Here is an 18,487-nt window from a genome sequence, read left to right on the forward strand (position 1 = left end):
TACAAGTAGTTTAGATAAGTTAGTCTTTGTTTGTTGTAAATAGCACGCATGTATGTGACACGTGCAGTAACTAACACCCTGATATTTTGGTAGTTAGTTTTTCTCTTTCTGTTACTGATATATAGATATAGGATCTTGTACAGTCTTAATCAATTCAATACAATCTAGAAGTTTCTCAATCTCTCTCTAGTTTTCTCTCTAGCTTTCAAGCTTTCCTCTCAAGTTTACAAATCTAACATGGTATCAGAGCTCGAGCTTCTTTCAATGGCATCCAGCACTAAATCAACCTCTTATGCTCTTTAGCATGAGCTTACACCAATGGAAGATCCTCAAAGTCCATTTTTTCTGCATCATGGTGAAACACCTAGTGCGATTTTGGTTTCTCAGCCTTTGACTGGGGATAATTACCCTACTTGGGCTAGGGCTATGAGAATGGCCTTGGACACAAAGAGCAAGCTTGAATTTGTTAATGAAAGCATCAATGCTTCAATGGCAATCACTCCACTTGAGAAGCAAGCCTGGTCGAAATGCAATTCAATGATTTCCTCTCGGATCTTGAATTCCGTTTCACCTCACATCACTGCTAGTGTGATTTACAGAGACATAGCATTTGAGGTGTGGAATGCACTCAAGAATCGTTTTTCTCAGGCTAATGGACCAAGAATTTCACAGCTTCAAAAGCAAATTTCCACTGTGATGCAAGGAGATTCAACAGTGACGACATTTTTCACAAATCTTCAAGCTTCATGGGATCAATTGCTAAATTTTAGGCCTTTACCATGTTGCACTTGTGGAAAATGCACTTGTGGTGTGAATGACAAGATCACTAATTTTTAGCATCAAGATTCACTAATGCAGTTTCTTAATGGACTGAATGATTCCTATTCACAAGTGAGAACTTTGATTCTCATGATGGAGCCTATTCCTTCAATTGATAAGGCTTTCTCAACGGTGATTCAAGAGGAATGGCAGAGATCTTTGGGATTCAACATAACTCTCCCCAATATTTTTTCTTATTGGATGTAAAATTTGCCAAATTCACAATTAGATTACATTTTTTTTTATATCTCCATATTTGTAAAATTTCAAGAAAATTAAAGATCAATAGTTATGTCATTAATCAAATGTTTAAATTTTGAGTTTTTGTGTAGTCTAAAATTATACATGAAAAATAAGTTTATAGATTGAATAATAAATAACATTTTATTGGAATAAAATTTGATACTTGTTTTAAGAACACAAAGAAAATACAATTTAACAGTTAGATTTTCAAAATATATAGTCTACAACTATGTTTATAACAAAACTTTGTCCTTAAACTTTGGTCCCTTTAAAAATATATTAGGCTCTTACAAACAAAAAGAAAAACCCAAGAAAAATTTATTGAACTAAAATTTTGAAAGAGGGGTAGCTTGCAACATTAATAATGAAACTATCATACAACGATTTAAATTAAGAAAATTCGTAAAAGTAAATTGTAAAACTTTACATATTTGTGTTTTTGTGTTTTTGTCAATATAACAAGTTTATTTATTTATTTATTAAATCTTGTATAATTTAAGCTTTTTAAGCTGGTAAAAAATTCCAAGAACCACCACTAATTTCAAGATGGATCTTCAAATGAAAATTCTTTTTTAAGTTAATTATTGGAAGTCAAAGATTTTAATACAGAAAAGAATGTAGGATATATGCTCTAAAATGCCATGCAATGTACAGGAAATAAATTAAGGACTTAAAATTACAAGGATGTTGAGATTGTCATTGAAGATAGAGGAGACTGTGCTCATTAGCTACTCTTGTTGGGTTTGAGATACTACATCACTGGCTGAACCAGTGACTCGAAATCCCTTCATCTTCCACTCATGTAAACATTCATTGAGTTGGGTCTCATTTCGAGAGCATGTATGTACGGTAGCCCCCAAACTTGCCAATTCCTCGACAATAGCATACCTGGTTGAAAGATGTAGCACTAGTAAATAATAGTAGATAAAAAACTTAGAGACTAAAAAAAACTGAATAATGTGCATTCTATTGTATTGAGGGATTTTTATTTTATTTTTGCTAAATTATTTAGGGATTAAACTGTACACAAGAACACACACACACACACACACACACATATATATATATAAGGTAATGATTATCACACACTAGTTATTGCATATTCACCATACACATTTTGCCATATAACCTAATTTTTTTTTTGAAAATACGATTTTAGTTAATATTGTTAAATTGTATTTTCAAAACATAATTTCACAATTTCATTATTTTAATTGAAAATGTGTTTTGAAAATATGATTTCATAGGAGATATATACGAAGTGTGCAATATATATAAAAGGATTGGAGTCATAAAGCAAGTATCACTAAATCTAGGGACTACTAATACAACATATAGTACAATTGGCCTTAGTCCACTTATGGATTTGGATTGATATAACTCTGATGGCAAAATTTCACATAACAAAAGTTAAAACAAAAACTTCTTTTTAAGTGTAAAATAGAGGAATTAAATTGGATACAAGGTTCCCCCCCCCCCCCCCCCCCAACACACACAAACTCTGGATACAAATAGGGCTGAATGTTATTATGTTGTTAAATTATTGGCCAAACCGAAGGTTATTTTTTTAATTTTTTTTCAATATATAAATTTACTAGCAGAGAATGATTACGACAACTTGAGTAGAGTTTTAACTTTTAAATGATTTCCTTGTTGTAGATCTAACAAGAGAGTATTTTCATTTTGTTTTGTGATGAGAAAATAAATAATTATTTTTGGGGCCAAAGTCATACCGTAGAGATAAAATATAACAAAGATCCTTCCTAATAACCGGTTGGATATAACAGCCTTTGCAAAGGGGCACAACCCCATCCACCATGGATGAGTATAGCCATAAGCCACCATCTTTGATGTCAAAAGATAAATAAATAAACAACCAGGCTTTAATTAGAGCTACAAAACCAAATATGTTAGGTTCTAAAAGTTTAGAACAATTGGCAAATCGTGAACACACAAGAACATACAAGTTGTAGAAAGAAGATTTCAGATTCTGCCTCGTTCGATCGATCGAGAAACAGGCTTGACCGATCGAAAGTCGTATCTGCAGAATTTTAATTAAGCCCAAACAGTAGTTCAAGCCCATTAAGGATAGGGTTTCAGATCTACTTCTCCCACTATATAAAGGAAACCCTAAGCACATTTTTATAAGACTTTTCAGAGAGAGAAGAGTATGCCTCTTTTGTATTTAGGGTTTTGTTCCTAAAAAGCTCTCTTATATCCTCTACCGGTGTTATTACTTGAAGAATCTCAAGATCCGGTGTTGTAGAAGTTGCTGCCTTCTCTAGTCATCAAAGGTACTGATGATCTAAACCTTCAAGGGTGGTCTTAAAGTCACAAATAGGAGAGTTTATGTTGCTAAACTTTTGAGTGGGATCTCAAAGTCACAAACGTGGGTGTTTGTGTTTTGCAAAGGCCAAAGAAAGAAGGAGTTCATGGTCTCGGAGCTTGCACGTGGTCATGTCAGTAAGTTTTCTACTGATGGGTAGCAATAGGATGTTAGTGGTTTAAATCACTATTGTACAAACTTCAATTCTTTCATAGTAGTTTTGCTGTTTTACCTTTGAGGATAGCTAGGTTAAATCCTCCCCAGGTTTTTTATCGGTTTGGTTTTCCTGGGTCATCATATCATTGTGTTCTTTATATTTCTACTACTTTACATTGATATGATTATACAATTGTGTTAACCTAGATCTGAAATTTGGACTAAGTAATAACTTGACTTGTTAACTAGGTTAATCCAATTGTGTTTTTAAGGGGTCTAAATAACTTTACAAGTGGTATCAGAGTGGGTAGCTCTTTTGGTATAGATTTTTTGATCTCTGAGCTGATCCTTGATCCCTGTTATCATGGATAATTTGAAGTGTCTTTCTGCTCATATTTTTGATGATTTGAATAAAAAGGACACTGTTATTTCTGTTGATTTTATTGATGCCTGTGAAACTCTTCGTAAGGAATTATTGAAATCTATGAAAATTGCTAAGAAATTTAAGAAAGAGTTAAAATTGGCTAATCTTGAAAAAGAGGAATTGGTTGTTAGATTAGATGAATCTAATAAAAAGAATGAATTTTTGAGAAATCAAATTTCCTCTCTAGATGAGAAGATGAAAACCTTGGAACAAGAATTAGTTGAATATAAGGCTAAAATTGAAAATTTGACTAGTACCAAGCCTGCTGTTGATAACAGAAGTGTTTCTGTTTCTCTTAAGCCTAAAACTGAGAAAATTTATATCCCTCTTTTCAAGAGGAATAATAAAGAAAAGGCTTATTTTGCTAGGTTTGACAAAGGTAAAAGTTCTGATGTAGACGCTGAAATTTCTAAACATATGTCTAAATCTATTGTTAGAGAGCAAAAGAAATATGTTTTTGTGCCTACCTGTCACCTTTGTGGTGTTGTTGGTCATATTAGACCAAATTGTTCTTTGTTGAGGCAAAAACCAAAATCTGAGACTAGATTTGCTGTTAGGAATACCGATGTTTCTAAATTTGTTCTTGTTTGTCACTTTTGTGGTGTCTCCGGTCACATTCGTTCTAATTATCATAAATTGAAATTTAAGCATTCTGTATTTCAATCTAGGATATGTGATGATATTTCTCCTGCCATAAGTCCATATAAATTATTTCATATGCTTTTGAAAAATTTAAGCTTGTTGGCTTGTGAAAAGAAATTGCAAGATCTTAGTCTTTCTTAGAAGATTGGTGCAATCTCTCAAATACGCTCTACTTCTCATGGATTTTCACCTACAAAGCCGAAGACTTGTGCTATATGGGTGAGAAAATATTCTCTAAGGTGAGTGTTGTTTACTTGTCCTTGATTTAATTATTTCAATTAATTGTGGACATGTTTTCTTTTAGTTTTTGGTTGTTTTATTAGGTTGTTTTGATTATTCAAAAATAAAAAAACATTGAAAAATTTCAAAAAGATAAAAATATTTTATTTTGAGTCTTTTTTTATTTTTCTTGAGGATTACATGAGTTATAATATCTCTCTCTTGATTTAGAATATGCTTGACATTGTGGAGAAACTTGAATAGTATGTGTTATATAAATGCTAAGCTATTTCTGATTTTGTGTGAGTATGTACTAGTTTGTACATGTACTCATGGGTTAATTAAGAAATTGATATTTCTTGTTTGTGTACCCTCTATAGCTTAGTTTAGCATTGTTTTTGCATTTTATTCATTTTAGCATAATGTGTGCTTTGTGTTTTGGTCATAAAATTCTTTTTGAAACCAAAATTTTTTTTATTTCTTTTGTATTACACATGATGGATATGTAATTGAGGTTGGCCATATTATATTTACATAACTTATTTATGTACCTTGTTTAGCTTGGATGAGCTTATTTATTGTACTTTACTAGTTTAAGCTTTGTAGTGCATGTTGTGTGGGAGATGTTTATAGTTTTTTATCACTTTGTCTTGATCTTGAAATCACATGCCTTTGATTGTCGGACTTGAACTTATTGAGAAAGGCATAAATAACCATCTCACCACTATTTACTAGCCAATCATGAACACCTTAGTGCATATCATATGATTTTGTGCTCGAGAAAGTGTAGCACATGCACAAAAAGAACATAAGGTGTAGCCTCAATTTAAATGCTAAAATTGGTGTGTACATTATTTGACTATAATTAAATCATTCAAATAAAATTGGTGTGTACATTATCCCGGCTATTTTTTAATAAGTTTTTTATCAAATAAAATTAGTGTGTACATTATGAGGCAAATTCAAGAAACTTACATGATTGCAAGCTCTTATTCTAGGAGATGTGAGAGTTATATGATGTAACTCTTTAAGTGATAGTCTCTTTTAAATGTATGTGATGGATTTTGTAGAAATTGTGATTGATTACTATCTACATATCATCTCACATGTATCTCAAAGTTTTGCTAGTTGCACACACTACACAAGTTACTCTTTGTTAAACTTGGTACATGAGATTGTGTGTGAATTTGGTTTGGCCATCCAAGATTATGTGTTCTATGGTGTTTGATGCAAAATATGGAAGATATGGGTTGAATTTAAGTGTTTTTGAAAAACTTTTAAGCTCATACTCATGCATTTCGTTCATGAAACACTATGCTTTGAGGAGTTCTTGCATTAAATTGCTGTGTTTTTCAAAAATTTGATTTTTCCAGATTTTCGATTGATCGAATTTGTTCCTTCACCGATCGAAATTGCGATAAAAATTTTGGTTTGAATATGCCTGACACGATTGATATTTGATCGATGCTCGACCGATCGAAACTGAAAATTTTTCAGTTTTTAAAATTTTGACCAAATTGTTTTTTTTTTTCCATGCATCATTTATGTTTAGGATTCACATGCATTGCATTGATTTTTGTATCCATCTTGCAATTTTGCAGTCATATCTCTCATTATTTTCACACATAACATACATACACTTTGTTAAATTGACTACTCAACTTGATTTAAAAATTGATTGATTAATTTTTGAGTCCTTTGTACATTTTAGTATATGCTATTTTTTATGTGTGAACTAAAGAAAATATTTTTCTTAAGAGATATGATGGATAATCAATGTGCAAATATTTTCTCTACTCATGCAACTTTTTATGGGTCACATAGTGTCAAGTTTGCTTTTATTGAAAGAAAGAATAGTTTTCTTCATGTGTATCCTCAACTTAATTTTTAAGTTTGGTTTGTGTCTTTTTATTTTTCCCCACCTCCTAAATTTTCCCCAATTTTTTTTTTCCTAAAACTTGTTTTGTTTTTTCTATTTTTATAGGGGGAGAAAAGTTTTTTTTTTTTTAACCTTTGCTCTTCATAGGAGGAGTTTTCTCTATTTTTTATAGAGCTGGATTTATTTGTTTATTTGATTCTCTATTTTCTCTTGACTTTTGTTGTGTATGTTTTCTGTTTACTCTTTGTTTGAGTTGTCTTTGTCAACAAGTGACAAAAATGGGGAGAAATAGATGAAATGTAGGAATCTTATTTAAAAAGATTTTAAAATGTTTTGTTTAGGGTGAGATAAAATTGTTTTTGAAAGGGGGAGAATATAAAAACTTTTTGTTGTATCTAACTTAAGGGGAGAGTTAGAATTTACTTTTGTTTTTATATTGTGTTTCATATTATTGTTTATATGTCTTTCTTTCCACACATGTGTTTATGTGTTTGTTGAGTGTTTTCAGGAAAGACAGGTACATTTTGATCAATACCTTCTACCTTCTTATTGCAACTTCGAGGTTAGGAGTCATAGATTGGGATTTGTGATATAATTGGGCATTTTATTGTATTGGGTTGTTCTTGTATTTGAGCATTTCATTTTGTATGAAAGTTTTGTCACGAATTGCCAAGGAGGAGATTGTTAGGTTCTAAAAGTTTAGAACAATTGGCAAATCGTGAACACACAAGAACATACAAGCTGCCGAAAGAAGATTTCAGAATCTGCCTGGTTCGACCGATCGAGAAACAGGCTCGATTGATCGAAAGTCGTATCTGCAGAATTTTAATTAAGCCCAAACAGTAGTTCAAGCCCATTAAGGATAGGGTTTCAGATCTATTTCTCCCACTATATAAAGGAAACCCTAAACATGTTTTTATAAGGCTTTTCAGAGAGAGAAGAGTATGCCTCTTTTGTATTTAGGGTTTTGTTCCTAAAAAGCTCTCTTATATCTTCTACCGGTGTTATTACTTGAAAAATCTCAAGATCCGGTGTTGTAAAAGTTGCTGCCTTCTCTAGTCATCAAAGGTACTGATGATCTAAACCTTCAAGGGTGGTTTTGAAGTCACAAATAGGAGAGTTTATGTTGCTAAACCTTTGAGTGGGATCTCAAAGTCACAAACGTGGGTGTTTGTGTTTTACAAAGGCCAAAGAAAGAAGGAGTCTGTGGTCTCGGAGCTTGCACGTGGTCGTGTCAGTAAGTTTCTTACTGGTGGGTAGCAGTAGGATGTTAGTGGTCTAAGTCACTATTGTACAAACTTCAATTCTTTCATAGTGGTTTTGCTGTTTTACCTTGAGGATAGCTAGGTTAAATCCTCCCTAGGTTTTTTACCGGTTTGGTTTTCCTAGGTCATCATATTATTGTGTTCTTTATATTTCCGTTGTTTTTTATCTCATCAACTTTTTTTTTTTTTTTAAATTGTTACTATAACTTAAATGTCACTTTAAAGTGGCCATTTATCTATGTTTAGAAATATTCAATAAGAATGCAATTTAGAGGGAGGAGAAAAAAAAGAAAAAGTAATAGGCAGAGAAAGAACCCGATTCCTTTGGTTCCACCGGTAACAAGAGCGGTCATTCCTAGAAGAGACCACCTGCTTTCTCTGGTACCCAATTCTTGCCCTGCCGTCTATCTCTCTTTGTCCCTGCAATGTTTGCTGTGTGACTAGTGTTGTTTTCCACTTCTCCGAATGGGTTATATTTATATTGACTAAAGTAGATCAACACCAACAGGTCCAACACCAATGGTCAATAGATGATAAGGCCTATTAGGACTTTAATGACTATTTTGTGTCACCGAGAGAAACAAATAAACTGGGCATTATAGTCGTCTCTCATCAGATGGTGAAAGATTAAAAAAATTGTCAGTATTTACATATTTTTGTACCAAAAAGTTAAAATTGTTTATAATATGTATTGTTACTACCATATATATTTACACTAATACTATTTATTTTACATTTTTTTTTCTTTACCTATCTTGTGAATGAATAAAGAAAGAGAGTAAATAATTGTTATTTTGTGTGAAAAAAGAATTAAAAGATTAAAATTTTTATAAAATATAGTGTAAAATAAATATTATAGTGTATTTTAAAATATAACTTATATTTTAAGTACGTAATTTTTTTTTTAAAATCTACTCTTATAGATAAAAAAAAAAAAAAAATCTCCACTAAGTAGTGCACTAAGCAAATAGTGACATCTATTGTCATCATGTAACTTCCCACTAAGTATTTGTTTAGAACATATTATATATTTAGTTGAAACTGAAAACTTTTTGCTGAAAGTGTCATAGATTAATATAAAAAGTAGCTAAAATAGTACAAAGAAACTTATGAATAATACCAAAAAGTGCAGTAAAACCTATAAATAATAATAAAAACAAGTTAAATAGTAAAATAAGTCGGTAAAAATAATTATACCAAACACATAAAAAATTTTGATTTTTTTGGCTTTGTGCTAGACATGGTGGGATGGGCAACCTAGTTCTCTGGCCTACACTTTTTTCCAACGAAGTTTCATTTTACGAATTTACATTATTGTTGGATCTTTTGGCGAGATATACGAGGAATCAAAATGGAAGATATTATGAAACACTGTAGACTTTTATGTCTCTGCTCAATATTCAATAATAATGGTAAATAAGTCGGACCTGGTTTGCGACTTTTGCATTTGTTCCATCTTAAGCATGAAAGGGCCACGTCTCCCTAGAATGCATAGGGCCAACATGAGTTCCATCTACAAATTTGGTTAAGTAAGGTGCCAATACCATTTTCATCCCTTATATTATCGGTCAATTTTCATTTTGGTTCTAAAAGAATTTTTATTTCCCATTTTTTGTGTCTAAAATCAAAAAATCTTCATCTTAATAACAAAAATAGTCAATATGGCAGACAAACCGCATCGCTGGCAGACTTGAAGCCACATTATAATAGTATTAAAAAAATTTATTTGGCATTTAAAAAATCTCATATCATCATCCATGTTAGCTTTTAAATTTAAAATAATTTCTTCAAATTTTTTTTAAAGGCTTTCATTAATGTTTTTTTTTTTTTCAAAAAAAAACATAAAATTAAACACAAACAAACCAGAAAATCAAACTCACACGCAACGTCACAACTTCAGAATTTTTCATTTTCTATACCACACGGCCACACACTTTCATTCCTCTCTCTCTCTCTCTCTCTCTCTCATTTCTTGTTCTCTTTAAGCTCAAGTTGTATTTTTGAGATATGGGTATTGTAGGGGTGTTGGGCCCAGTAATATATGAAGGATGGCCCAGCGAAGTATTTTGGGTTGGAAACCCAAATCCGAAGACATCAAAATGATCGTGGACTATTTAAATAGCCGAATACGTCCGAAGAGCAGATTTGTCCTCGGATTACTAGGCCGAGGACATAGGAAGAGAAGTTTAGTATCCCTGGGTTATATTATAAAGAGTCCTACAACCATGGGGATACACAGTATACGTGGAGGACAATAGAAAGAACGGTGGAATGTCTAAAAATAAAGTTGCTACCACCGCCCATACATTAAAAGCTCTGTAATTGATACGCTGACTGGATAGATGGAAGGATGGGACCTGAGCATAGAGCTTGGAACTTGGTCCCTAATCCCAGTGGGCTTTAGGGAAGAATGGATGGGACAAGTATCCAAAAATGAGGATTGCAACCAAAAAGTGGAAGGTGATGAAGGGAAAGAAAAGAATATAAATAGGAGGGAAGGCATACGAAGAAAAGGAGGACTTTTGGAGTAGAAGAGATAGAGTCAATAGTAAATGATGATCAACACTTGTATTCAAATTTGAGAAATATTATTATAAACCATCCTCGGAAACAATCCGAGGACGATTTCTCAGTCTTACTCTTTGCAAACGATTTTTTGTTTTGTTCCATTGGGCCCAAAGCCCGTTCTTTTCGTAATTGTCTAAACCATTCTTGAAATCTAAATTACCAACCCACCCTCTACAAATTCATTGTGAAGAAAGGCCTTTCAAGCCCATTTTCCTCCCAGTCGTGGTTTGGGAATTTGAATTGTGTCCTTACAATTGGTGCCGTCTGTGGGGATTTAGTTTTTAAGGAAGTTTAGGACATCATGATAGGATCAGAACCACCACGCAGTGCAGAGTCCGTGGGCTCCCAGCGTGAGGATCACTCCTTACATCCTGATCATGGAGAGAACCAAGAAGGAAGTGTACATACTACACACACCATCAGAAGTGCTAGTCATTCGCAAGGAGGAAGTAGAGTTCCTTATGAGAGAAATGCCAGGGCCATGCAGAAAGAGATTGACGGCCTAAAGAGGAGACTGCGTCACGAAAGGAGAAGGAGAACTCCTCCGGTCTCTGACCCCTCTTCGGAAGGATCCGAGGATGACAATTACGGGCAGAGATCCAGAACTCCCCCAGGTGAATATGTCTCCGTCGAGGAGGACAATCTGCATGGGAGGCGTGGCAGAGATTACCCCCCTAGGGGCTTGGGAAATGACGCAATGGGCAGAGCGTTTCACCAAATCTCCAGGTCACCCTTCGCGCGCAGATTGGAGGAAGGGAGGTTGCCTCGGCGCTTCACACAACCGGCCTTCACTCTTTACAATGGTCGGACGGATCCTGTGGAGCACGTAAGCCATTTCAGTCAGAGAATGGCAGTGCATTCCCGGAATGAAACTTTGTTATGCAAGATTTTTCCTTCTAGCCTAGGGCCCGTAGCCATGAGATGGTTTGACGGCCTAAGGGCGAGGAGCTTCTATTGATTCTTTCAAAGAGCTTACTAGAGCATTCGGTTCTCGCTTTATCACGTGCAGTAGAGTTCCTCGTCCATTGGATTCTTTACTATCCATGGCCATGAGGGAAGGGGAAACCCTGAAAACGTATTCAGACAGATATTGGGAAATGTTCAACGAAATTGACGGAGACTTTGACGATGTAGCAATAAGGACCTTCAAGGTCGGCCTACCAACGGAGCATGACTTGAGGAAATCCTTGACGAAGAAGCACTGTAAGAAGCGTACGTCGGCCGATGGATCGCATCGACGAGTACAAAAGGGTTGAGGAAGATCGGCGGCGGGGAAAAGGCAAGGCGAAGGTTATCCCACAAGAAAGGAGGGATTTCGGGTCGGACGGATACAAGAACAACAATAGACACTACGCGGGATTTTTCCCGAGGCCGGTGGTCACATACCCCCACAAGTGGTAAACACGCCGTCTTCGGGGAGCCGGTGCGGCGGTATTGGAGAAAATAAGGCATGAGCCTTTTTCAAATGGCCAAATAAAATGGCGGGGGACCCTTTGAGACGCAATCAAAATCTTCATTGCCATTATCACCGGGGAGCGAGGTCATACCAGGAGATTGTCGCACTTTGTGGAATCATTTGGAACAATTGGTTAAGGAGGAAAGGCTGAAGCGGTTTCTGTACCAAGCCCGACGGGCGAGGAAACCAATCGGGAGTGGCAAACCACGATGGTCCTTCATCAGGACCTCCTCTAGGTACTATCAATGTCATTTTTGCGGCACACGTAGGGCTGGCTCGGCTCCTTTCGGGGTAATGTCGATAGCTCGAACATTGGCCGAGGATTCACGGGATCGGCCGAAGAGGATTAAGGCGAATATCTGCATCCCAAGTCCTAAGTTTCTCTGAAGAGGACAAGATGGGGACCATCCGGCCTCATGATGACGCCTTAGTGGTAACCCTCGGAATAGGGAACTATGATGTAAAGAGGGTAATGGTTGATCAAGGCGGTGGCGCCGATATCATGTACCCCTGACCTATTTAGAGGCTTGAAGTTAAGAGTTGAAGATCTTATGCCATATGACTCACCCTTGATAAGCTTCGAAGGAAGAGCTGTCGTTCCGAAGGGACAAATTAGGCCAACTCCCTGTGCAATCGGAGTCGGAGGTGGTAGACGTAGATTTCATCGTGGTCGATGCTTATTCCCCTATACGGCTATTGTGGCAAGACCTTGGCTGCATGCATTAGGGGCTGTTCCTCAACCTTGCATGTCAAAGTCAAATTTCATTCCTCGGAGACCGAGGTGGTGGAGTTACTTGGGAGTCGGTACGTGGCTCGACGGTGTGTTACGGCTACACCGGTTGCGTCGACCGAAACCAGACTCCTCGGCCTCGGCTAACGGAGAGGCATAGCAATCAAAGTCTCTTCCCACAGGCGGGGTAGATGAAGCGGTATGTGAAGAATTGGAGAAAATTCTCATAGACAATGATCACGAGAAGTTCTTCCGAGGTTGGAGTTCAATTGCCGCGGGAAGAGAAGGCGGCCTGATTTTATTTTTAAAGAAAAATATGGATGTATTTGCTTGGAACGCGTATGAGGCCCTTGGGGTTGATCCGAACTTCATATGTCATCATTTAAAGGTCGGCTGTCAGTGCGAGGAGGCAACCACCTCGGAGGTGCTCCGAGAACATTCGAAGCCGTAAAAGAGGAAGTGCTCAAACTCGGAGGCGGGGGCTATCAAAGAAGTGTTTTATCCTGAATGGTTAGCCCGTACGGTGGTGGTGAAAAAGAAGAATGGGAAGTGGAGAGTTTGTGTAGACTTCACAGATTTAAACAAAGCTTGCTGAAGGACTCATTCCCGATGCCTCGGATTGACCGGTTAGTTGACGCTACCGTTGGGCATCCTCGGATGAGTTTTCTCGATGCTTTCCAAGGTTACCACGGATACCCTAGCCGCCGAGGACCGGGAGAAGCATTCGTCACTCACAGGAAATTATCACTATAAGGTAATGCCCTTTGGTTTGAAAAACGCGGGGGCTACCTACCAAAGGATGATGACGAGAATGTTTGAGGGCCCGGCTAGGAAAAACTATTGAGGTATACGTGGATGACATGGTTGTAAAGAGTAAAGAAGTTCTACGCACATGCTGGAGGATGCGAGCAACACTTTTCGAAGGGCGAGAGAATATAAATTGCGGCTCAATGCCTCTAAATGCTCTTTCGGTGTAGGATCGGGGCAAGTTTCTAGGATATATGGTGACTCACGGGGAATTGAAGTGAATCTGCTCGGGTTAAGGCAATAAACGCGCTTACACCCACCTCGGAATCCTAAAGAAGTGCAAAGACTAACGGTATGACCTTGCTCGAACGATTTATATCCGGTCCGCGGACGGATGCAGACCTTTCTTTCAATTATTAAATAAATGGAAAGGTTTTGAATGGACCGACGAGTGCGCGGTGGCTTTCCAACAGCTAAAGGAGTATCTCTCGCGACCACCGAGTTATGTCTCGACCGAAGTGGATGAAATTCTGTTTGCATATATTGCGGTGGCCAACCATGCGGTTAGTTTGGTTCTTATCCGAAATGACAATAACATCAGAGACCGGTTTATTATGTAAGTAAATCTCTGGACGGCAGAAGGCTGAGTTATTTACCACTGGAGAAAGCTATCTTGGCGCTGGTACATGCTACACGGAAGACTTCCCCATTACTTCCCAATCTCGTACAATTGTTGTTCTTACACGACTCCTCTTAAATCAATTCTGCGAAGTGCGGATTATATGGGAAGAATTGCCAAATGGGGGAAGCTGTCCTAGGAGCTTTCAATATCAAGTATATGCCTCGCACCTCTATAAAGGGGAGGTCATCGCGGACCTTGTGGCGGAATTTGAGCCTTCGTTAGAAGACTATCAAGAAGGCATGGGTAAAAAATCAGTAGGCATGATTTCGTGTGAAGGGCCTCCATTATGGAAAGTCCATGTTGATGGAGCAGCAAATCAGAGGGGGTCGGGTATAGGACTAGTTTTGATATCCCCAGAGGGAATTACTTTTGAGAAATCTTTGAGAATAGGGTTCTCGGCCACCAACAACGAAGCAGAGTATGAGGCCGTCCTCGTAGGGATGAACATGGTTCATAAAATGGGAGGAAAGACGGTGCAAATGTTCTCGGATTCACTATTGGTGGTAGGCCAAGTAGAAGGGAAGCTAGAAGCAAGGGATTCCAGAATGCGAGAGTACCTAACCCAGGTCAGGTATATGCAATCTAAATTTGAGTCTTTTTTACTATTGCATATATCCAGATGTGGCAATACCCATGCCGACTCATTAGCCACGCTCGCAACGTCCTCGGCACAAAGTCTACCACGAATTATCCTTGTTGAAGATCTGTTGAAACCCATTTCGGGACGGATGGTAACTCCACTTCAAATTCTCCAAATTAGTGGGCCTAGTTGGATGGATCAAATAGTAACATTTCTCAGGAAATGACATCACTGGAGAAAAGGCTGAAGCGAGATAAAGTTCGCGGGAAAGCCACTCGTTTTTGGTTGTCGAGGACCAGAAATTGTACAAACGTTCTTTTTCGGACCATATTTGTTATGTATACACCCGAGGCAACGGAGCTACTTTTGGAAGAGTTACACGAAGGGATTTGTGGAAGTCACACGGGGGAAGGTCTTTGGCTCACGAGCCCTCACTCAGGGCTATGGGTGTCCAAATATGCAGAGAGCAGCGCTAGATTATGCAAAGAAGTGCGACCAATGTCAAAGGTTCGCTCGAACATACATCGACAGGGGGAGTTCTGAATCCTCTATCTAGCCCGTGGCCTTTTGCCCGATGGGGCTTGGACATTGTTGGACCCTTCCCCAAAGCAACGGGAAACGGACGGTGGCTTCTCGTGGGAACGAGATTACTTCACCAAATGGGTTGAAGGCTGAGCCATTATCAAACATCGAGACACGGAAGCAAAAAAGTTTGTATGGAAGAATATCGTTACCGAGGTTCGGCATCCCACATACTCTCATTTCGGATAACGGTTTACAATTTGATAGCAAAGCCTTTCGGAAATCTGCTTGTGATTCTGGGCATTACAAATAGATATTCCACTCGGCTTATCCCCAAGGAAATGGGCAAGACGGTACAGTCAACAAAGTAATAGTGAGCGGACTCAAAAAGAGGTTGGGTGACGCCAAGGGGAGGTGTGTGGAAGAAATGCCACATGTCTTGTGGACGTATCGAACTAAACAACGAAGATCCACAGTTGAAACAAACTTTGCCATGAATTATGTAGCCGAGGCGATCCCTTAGAAGCTGGGTTCCCGACCTGAAGAAAAGCTGCTTTATTCCAGATAGCAATGATGATCTATTAATGAGAAACTTAGACTTAGTTGAGGAACGGCGAGAAAGCGCCATGGTTCAACTAGCTTATTATCAACATAAGCTCAAACAGGGGTATGATTCTCATGTGAAACTTCGACCTCTTGGACCAGGTGACTTAGTATTAAGGAAAGTTTTGGGCACGATGAAGAATCCTGCGTGGGGAAAATTGGGGCCCAACTGGGAAGGACCTTATCGTATTACTTCGGTCGCAGGAATAGGGGCCTACAATCTGGAAGATTTGGACGAAAATGTTGTACAACGTCCCTGGAATGTAAATAATCTACGAAGGTACTATTACTAAATAAAAGGCACTTCGGCCGTTTTTTGTTATAAACTACATTGCATTCATTATCTTCGTTCGTCTAAATATCAAGCTGAAGCTTGGTATGCCTGGATCCTCGGACCACATACCTCGTCGAAATTGATAGTCTTTACTAAGTGTTAAACAGAACCTAAGTTACGTCTGATCCTCGGATCATCTACTTTGGGAAAATTAACATTTCAATCTACTCAAATATCAAACTGAAGCTTGGTATGTCTGGATCCTCGGACCACGTACCTCGTCTAAATTGATAGTCTTTACTAAGTGTTAAACAGAACCTAAGTTACGTCTGATCCTCGGATCATCTACTTTGGGAAAATTAACATTTCAATGTATTCAAGTATCAAGCTGAAACTTGGTATGCCTGGATCCTCGGACCACATGCCTCGTCTAAATTGATACTCTTTACTAAGTGTTAAACAGAACCTAAGTTACGTCTGGTCCTCGGATCATCTACTTTGGAAAAATTAACATTTTTAAATTTATTCGTCTAAGTATCAAGCTGAAACTTGGTATGCCTGGATCCTCGGACCACATGCCTCGTCTAAATTGATACTCTTTACTAAGTGTTAAACAGAACCTAAGTTACGTCTGGTCCTCGGATCATCTACTTTGGGAAAATTAACATTTTTAAATTTATTCGTCTAAGTATCAAGCTGGAACTTGGTATGCCTGGATCCTCGGACCACATGCCTCGTCTAAATTGATACTCTTTACTAAGTGTTAAACAGAACCTAAGTTACGTCTGGTCCTCGGATCATCTACTTTGGGAAAATTAACATTTTAAAATTTACTCGTCTAAATTGATACTCTTTACTAAGTGTTAAACAGAACCTAAGTTACGTCTGGTCCTCGGATCACCTACTCTGGGAAAATTAACATTTCGAATTTATTTATCTAAGTACCAAGCTGAAGCTTGGTATGCCTAGATCCTCGGATCATTTACTTGGGAAAAATTAACACTTCTTTTCTTTTTTGTCAAAAACATCAGATACTTAAAATGCATCACTTAATGTAATTCCCGGCATAATTAAACCTTCCTGGAGTATCAATTTCAATTCAAGTTGTTGCTAATAACTTTGGTAAAAAAGCAAGAGATGATATTTATGGAATGATATGATCAAAACAAAGTAGAAAGTAAGAATCATCTAAACAAGTAAAACAACATTCGTGTTTATATTAAATTCAAAATAAAGTACTTTTTCAATCACGTTTAGAAATTACACCAAGAGATAAAATAAAAATAAAAAAAGAAAGAAAGGAGGAAGGCAGCAGGCATTCATTGTTTCAGCTTGATCTTCAGAGGGCCTTTGGGGTCTTTAGGAGATGGAAGCTGGACCGAGGACTCAACGGCAGTTCCTTTGCCTTTGGGATCATCTATCAAGGGTATTGGATTAGCTTGATCACCCAACTCATCCTTCGAAGATTCCCGGAGGTCACTTGAGGGATGTACGTCTTCAAGCGCCTTTTCTTGTACTGGATCGGCTTGCTTAGGAGCATCTTCAGGAAGAGTTGAATCCTCAACCAAATCACCCCCTTTATCCTCAGATGATCCCTGGGCAGCTTCTTGGGCAACTTCAGGAATGGAAGAAGCGCGAATTGCGGGAGGATAGTAGACACTCTCTGCTTTCCAAAGAGTGGAAGAGGCATCAACCCCAGCTTGGGAAAGTGCCTCATTCCACACTTGGAGGCAGTAATGCCTACATACCTCGGGAACTTGAGCCTTGAAAGTTTCGGTGACCTCCTTCACGCCTATATCATATCCGTCTTGTTCGGCTTGGTCCCTTGAGATCTCGGCCTCTTCTTTTGCTTTCTCGGCCTTTTTCTTCTCCTCAATGGCTTCCTATTTGCCCTTGATGGCTTCCTCTTTGGCCTTCTCAGACTCGTTCAGATCTTTCTTGAGATCCTCTTCCGAGCCTTCGTCTTCTTAAGAGGTTGTTGTCGGCTTCACGGAGCTTTAGGCAAGCTGATCCTCGGCTTGATTAGTCGTTGTCTTCGGATCGGCCTCCAAGCCTGCCTTATCACTCTCTGCCTTGGCCAACTTTGCTGTGACCTCCTGCCAGTTTCTTCTTGTGAAGGTCAAGAGATCTTTTGGCCGGTTTCACGCACAGCTTCCTCGGCCCTCGGAGATTTGTAGGAGTTGATGGCAATCTCCTCTGCACACTATGGGCGGATTGAACGGCCTACGAACAAAACATATAAAAATTAGACATATGTAGATAGGAAATAAAAACAAAAGCCAAGGTTTTAGAGAAAGAAATCTTACCATTGCAAGCTCCTTCTTCAAAGTCATGAAGACGGTATGGTCCACT

General features: G+C 38.0%; 1 protein-coding gene across 1 annotated transcript; it reads left to right on the plus strand.

Annotated features, from left to right (window-relative positions):
* The first annotated feature begins 318 nt into the window (after positions 1–318).
* On the plus strand, positions 319–837 carry LOC142606144 (uncharacterized). Its single transcript, XM_075777540.1, has one exon. The coding sequence runs from the start codon at positions 319–321 to the stop codon at positions 835–837; it is 519 nt and encodes a 172-aa protein (XP_075633655.1).
* The last annotated feature ends 17,650 nt before the right edge of the window (positions 838–18,487 follow it).

Source organism: Castanea sativa, chromosome 8 (assembly GCF_040712315.1).
Source record: "Castanea sativa cultivar Marrone di Chiusa Pesio chromosome 8, ASM4071231v1".
Taxonomy (NCBI): Eukaryota; Viridiplantae; Streptophyta; class Magnoliopsida; order Fagales; family Fagaceae; genus Castanea; species Castanea sativa.